This window comes from Salvia splendens, chromosome 5 (genome assembly GCF_004379255.2).
Source record: "Salvia splendens isolate huo1 chromosome 5, SspV2, whole genome shotgun sequence".
Classification (NCBI taxonomy): domain Eukaryota; kingdom Viridiplantae; phylum Streptophyta; class Magnoliopsida; order Lamiales; family Lamiaceae; genus Salvia; species Salvia splendens.
This window is the reverse complement of record NC_056036.1, coordinates 9,819,373-9,823,179: the sequence shown is the minus strand read 5'-3', so window position 1 is coordinate 9,823,179 and position 3,807 is coordinate 9,819,373. Positions and strand designations below refer to the sequence as shown.

Genomic DNA, 3,807 nt, shown 5'->3' with positions numbered 1-3,807 from the left:
AAAGTAAGTTAATGGAATGTGAGACCTACTTACCATTTTGGTAAAAATGAAGCGTGACAATTAAGTTGGGACAAACCGAAATGGAAAAGAGTGACAATTAAGTTGGAACGGAGGGAGTACTTACAGATTTAATATGAGAGAGAATAAAGTAAAAAGCCTGAAAAAGATAATAATAATAATAATAATAATAATAATAATAATAATAATAATAATAATAATAATAATAATAATAATAATAATAATAATAATAATAATAATAATAAAATACTAAGAGAACGAACAAAGTAAGAGAAAATATACACCCTTTATCCCATAAAAATATGAACATATGTTATGACACATGAATTAAGACAACATTGGTGAAATAAGCGAGACGAGAGGAATGATAGTTACAGTCGTGTTAGTGGATAATTGGACCCACATTATTATTAGTGTTTTAAATGTGGTGTAAGTTCTAAATAACTTGATGTATAGCGATAATAAATTGGGATAATTTTGCATAAATGGAAATGTCCATATTTTTATTGGACTAATAAAAATGAAAAATGCATATATTTTTATGCGACGGAGTGAATATTGTTTTTTCTTAAAGAATAAATGAATCAGTCAGATGTTGCCAACTTATAGTGGACTTGGAATGGATGGAAGTACTATTTTCTAGTTATATAGTAATCCTTTCGTTCAATAGTAGTAGAGTTACTTATTTTCAGCACGGATATTAGAAAGAAATATTAAATATATTAAGTGAAGAGATAATAAAGTATATAAAAAGAGAAGAGTAGAGAGAATACAGTAAGAGATGAAATAAAGTAAGTGAGAGGAAATGTGTTTTATTTTGCAAATTAGTGAAATCACTCTACTATGATAGACCGTCACAAAATGAAAAAATGACTTCACTACTGTGAAACGGTAGTAGAAAAATATAGGTATATCTTTAATATTTTACGTTTCGTATTTCAAAGTTAACTCCATCCTAACATCCCTTTTACTGACGGGACACCATCCAGTACTTACGTACTTTTGCAACAAGTACACTTCAAATTATAAACAAAAGTAGGCAAATTTTTAATGAATCACTTGATTCATTTATTAATCCCAATAGTACTACTATTATCATGAATCATGCAATTCCTGTAGCCCAATCAATAATATTTCCAAGTAATCATGCACTCTTTCTTCTTCCCAAAGATATATCTTACTTAATTAAACTTCGGTAACATTTGATTATATGAAAGCATGAAACTTCCAACTCAAGTATATACATACCAATCCACCCTCATCAAATCCAATAATGTTTCTCCTTCTATAAATAGAGCTTGCAAAAAACAATTATTTCACATTATCACATGAAAAAAGTAATATCAACTCCTTCCACAAAAATGGTATTCCTTGATGGCTTAGAGTCTACACAAGATCTCCTCGACGCCCAAGCTCATGTCTGGAACCACACTTTCAACTACATAAACTCGATGTCCCTAAAATGCGCGGTTCAATTAGGCATACCCGACACCATCCACAAACACGGGGCCCCTATGACGCTTTCCCAACTAGCCGACGCCCTCTCCATCAACAAGGCCAAATCCAATGGCCTCTTTCGTCTAATGCGGATTCTAGTCCATTCCAACTTCTTTGACAAGGTCAAGAAGACCTTGTCTAAGGAAGAGGAGGAGGAGGAGGCATATTGTCTCACACGTGCTTCTCGTCTCCTTGTGAGAGACGAGCCCTTGAGCATGGCGACTTTTGTAGTCACCATGATCGACCATACCTTTGTGGATCCATTCCATCACGTGGGTGAATGGTTTGGCGACGATAACCCCTCTCCATTTTTCACTAAAAATGGGAGAAATATTTGGGAGCACGCTGGGGTCGACCAAAGCTTCAATCAACTGTTTAACGAGGCAATGGCGACTGATGCAAGACTTGTGACTAACATACTTGTTCAAGAATGCAAGCAAGTTTTCGAGGGGCTGGAAACGATGGTGGACGTCGGAGGTGGCATGGGTATCATGGCGAGAGGCGTGGGGGCCGCCTTCCCGGGCTTGAAATGTGCTGTGCTGGATCTACCACATGTTGTTGCTGGCTTGGAAGGGTCTGACAATTTGAGCTTTGTTGGTGGGGACATGTTTCACTTCATTCCGAATGCAGATGCAGTTTTTCTCAAGGTATGTGACCTCATTTTATTTGGGATTAAATGATTAATAGTATTTTTTTTTTGTTTTTTAACTTAACAAATGCAACATAATTTAAGTCTTTTATTTTTTGAAAAGTTGATAAATAATGGTGTTAAATAATTAGTACTACATCTTTTTTCTTCCAAGTTTGTACAATGATACACAAAATCAGATCTGAAACATAGATTTTATCAAATGCTATCAATTCGCAGTGGATTTTGCATGACTGGAGCGACGAAGAATGTGTTAGAATACTAAAAAAATGTAAAGAAGCCATAGATGGGAGTAACAAGGATGGAAGGAAGGTGATTGTTGTGGATATGATTGTGGGTGTTGAGAGAGAAGAAGATAAAACAACTGAAACAAAGCTCCATTTTGATGCTATGATGATGGCTGTGGCTACAGGGAAAGAAAGAAATGAGAAAGAATGGGCCAACATCTTCTATACTTCTGGATTCCAAAAATATAATATCATTCCCTTAGGATTGAGGTCTGTTATTGAGGTTTTTCCTTAATTATTGTGATCCCTTTCTGCTCCTATGTTTATATGCAACATGCCCTAATTAAATTCTTATTATTGTGAATCAAATGTATTCTCAGTCGCTCATGTTTATTTCATTTTTGGAATTTAATATAATGTGCATATATGTAATTAGTTTGTTAAGATATGGAGTTTTATTTTCGTTCGTTGAAATATAATGTGGTAGCTATCGCCACAAATAAATGACTATACCACAAACCAAAATTGCCATACAAAATTCTTATTATAGTGTATCAAATGTATCACCACAAATGAATCATATGATTCACATCATTTTGAAAAAAAAATGGACTTGATAAAGAAAAGAGGGTTGCAACTATAAGTTGTAATTAGTAAAAGGTCTAACATTTAGAAGTCCAAAATAGAAGGCAAAAAACCACATTAGCATGTGGAGAAGAAGACATGACACCACCCCTAATCAATTTCCATTACCTTTTTCTCCCTCTTATATTTCCCTTATTTTATCAATTGCACATTAAAACTTGTGCAATGTTTAAGTTTGTCTATTTTTTTAAAGATGGATGGAGTATTATTAAATTTTTTAAATTTTAGGTTAATATAAAATGAATACATGTTTCGTGCATCGTACATGTGCTACACTAGTATCATTAAAAGAAGAGATTTTTGTATATTGATGGGACACGTCATTTGGAATAACTACTAGAGCATGATATTACACGATTAAAACTTTATTATGATTTAAATCTAAATAAAAAATTATAGTAGTATTTTTTAATTAATAACAATAATTAATACAAATTTATTTCTTAACCAATAACCCAACCTATCCTGATGCAATTGAAACCATTATGTTCTTATTGGATCGATCCGATAAGGACCAAACCCAAAAATTGCATTTTCGTGTCGTGTTAACTTCATGCTTGTTCGTGTCAGTGTCTGGTTATTGTGTTGTGTCAAAAATGGTTAGCAAAACGTCTCAAAGGGGAATACATGTCACTTGAAAAAGAAAGGGAATTGACATTAGAGCATCCACACGGGGGCGCCCTAAGGCCATTAGCAATGGGGCGCACTATGGCGCGCCCTATGCATTTTCATTTTATTTGAATATTTAAATAACTACAAAAATTGGGAAAA

At 33.7% G+C, this 3,807-nt stretch overlaps 1 protein-coding gene across 1 annotated transcript; it reads left to right on the top strand.

Annotated features, from left to right (window-relative positions):
• The first annotated feature begins 1,225 nt into the window (after positions 1-1,225).
• LOC121802785 (8-hydroxyquercetin 8-O-methyltransferase-like) lies at positions 1,226-2,835 on the top strand. Its single transcript, XM_042202484.1, has 2 exons — positions 1,226-2,162; positions 2,384-2,835. The coding sequence occupies exons 1-2, from the start codon at positions 1,347-1,349 to the stop codon at positions 2,684-2,686; spliced, it is 1,119 nt and encodes a 372-aa protein (XP_042058418.1). The 5' UTR covers positions 1,226-1,346; the 3' UTR covers positions 2,687-2,835.
• Positions 2,836-3,807: the final 972 nt, after the last annotated feature.

What these genes read in the sequence shown, in the direction of transcription:
- LOC121802785 (XM_042202484.1), top strand. Translation starts at nt 1,347, where the DNA reads ATGAAAAAAGTAATATCAACTCCTTCCACAAAAATGGTATTCCTTGAT. An exon ending in CAGATGCAGTTTTTCTCAAG is followed by an intron (nt 2,163 to 2,383) that starts GTATGTGACCTC and finishes ATCAATTCGCAG; the next exon opens with TGGATTTTGCATGACTGGAG.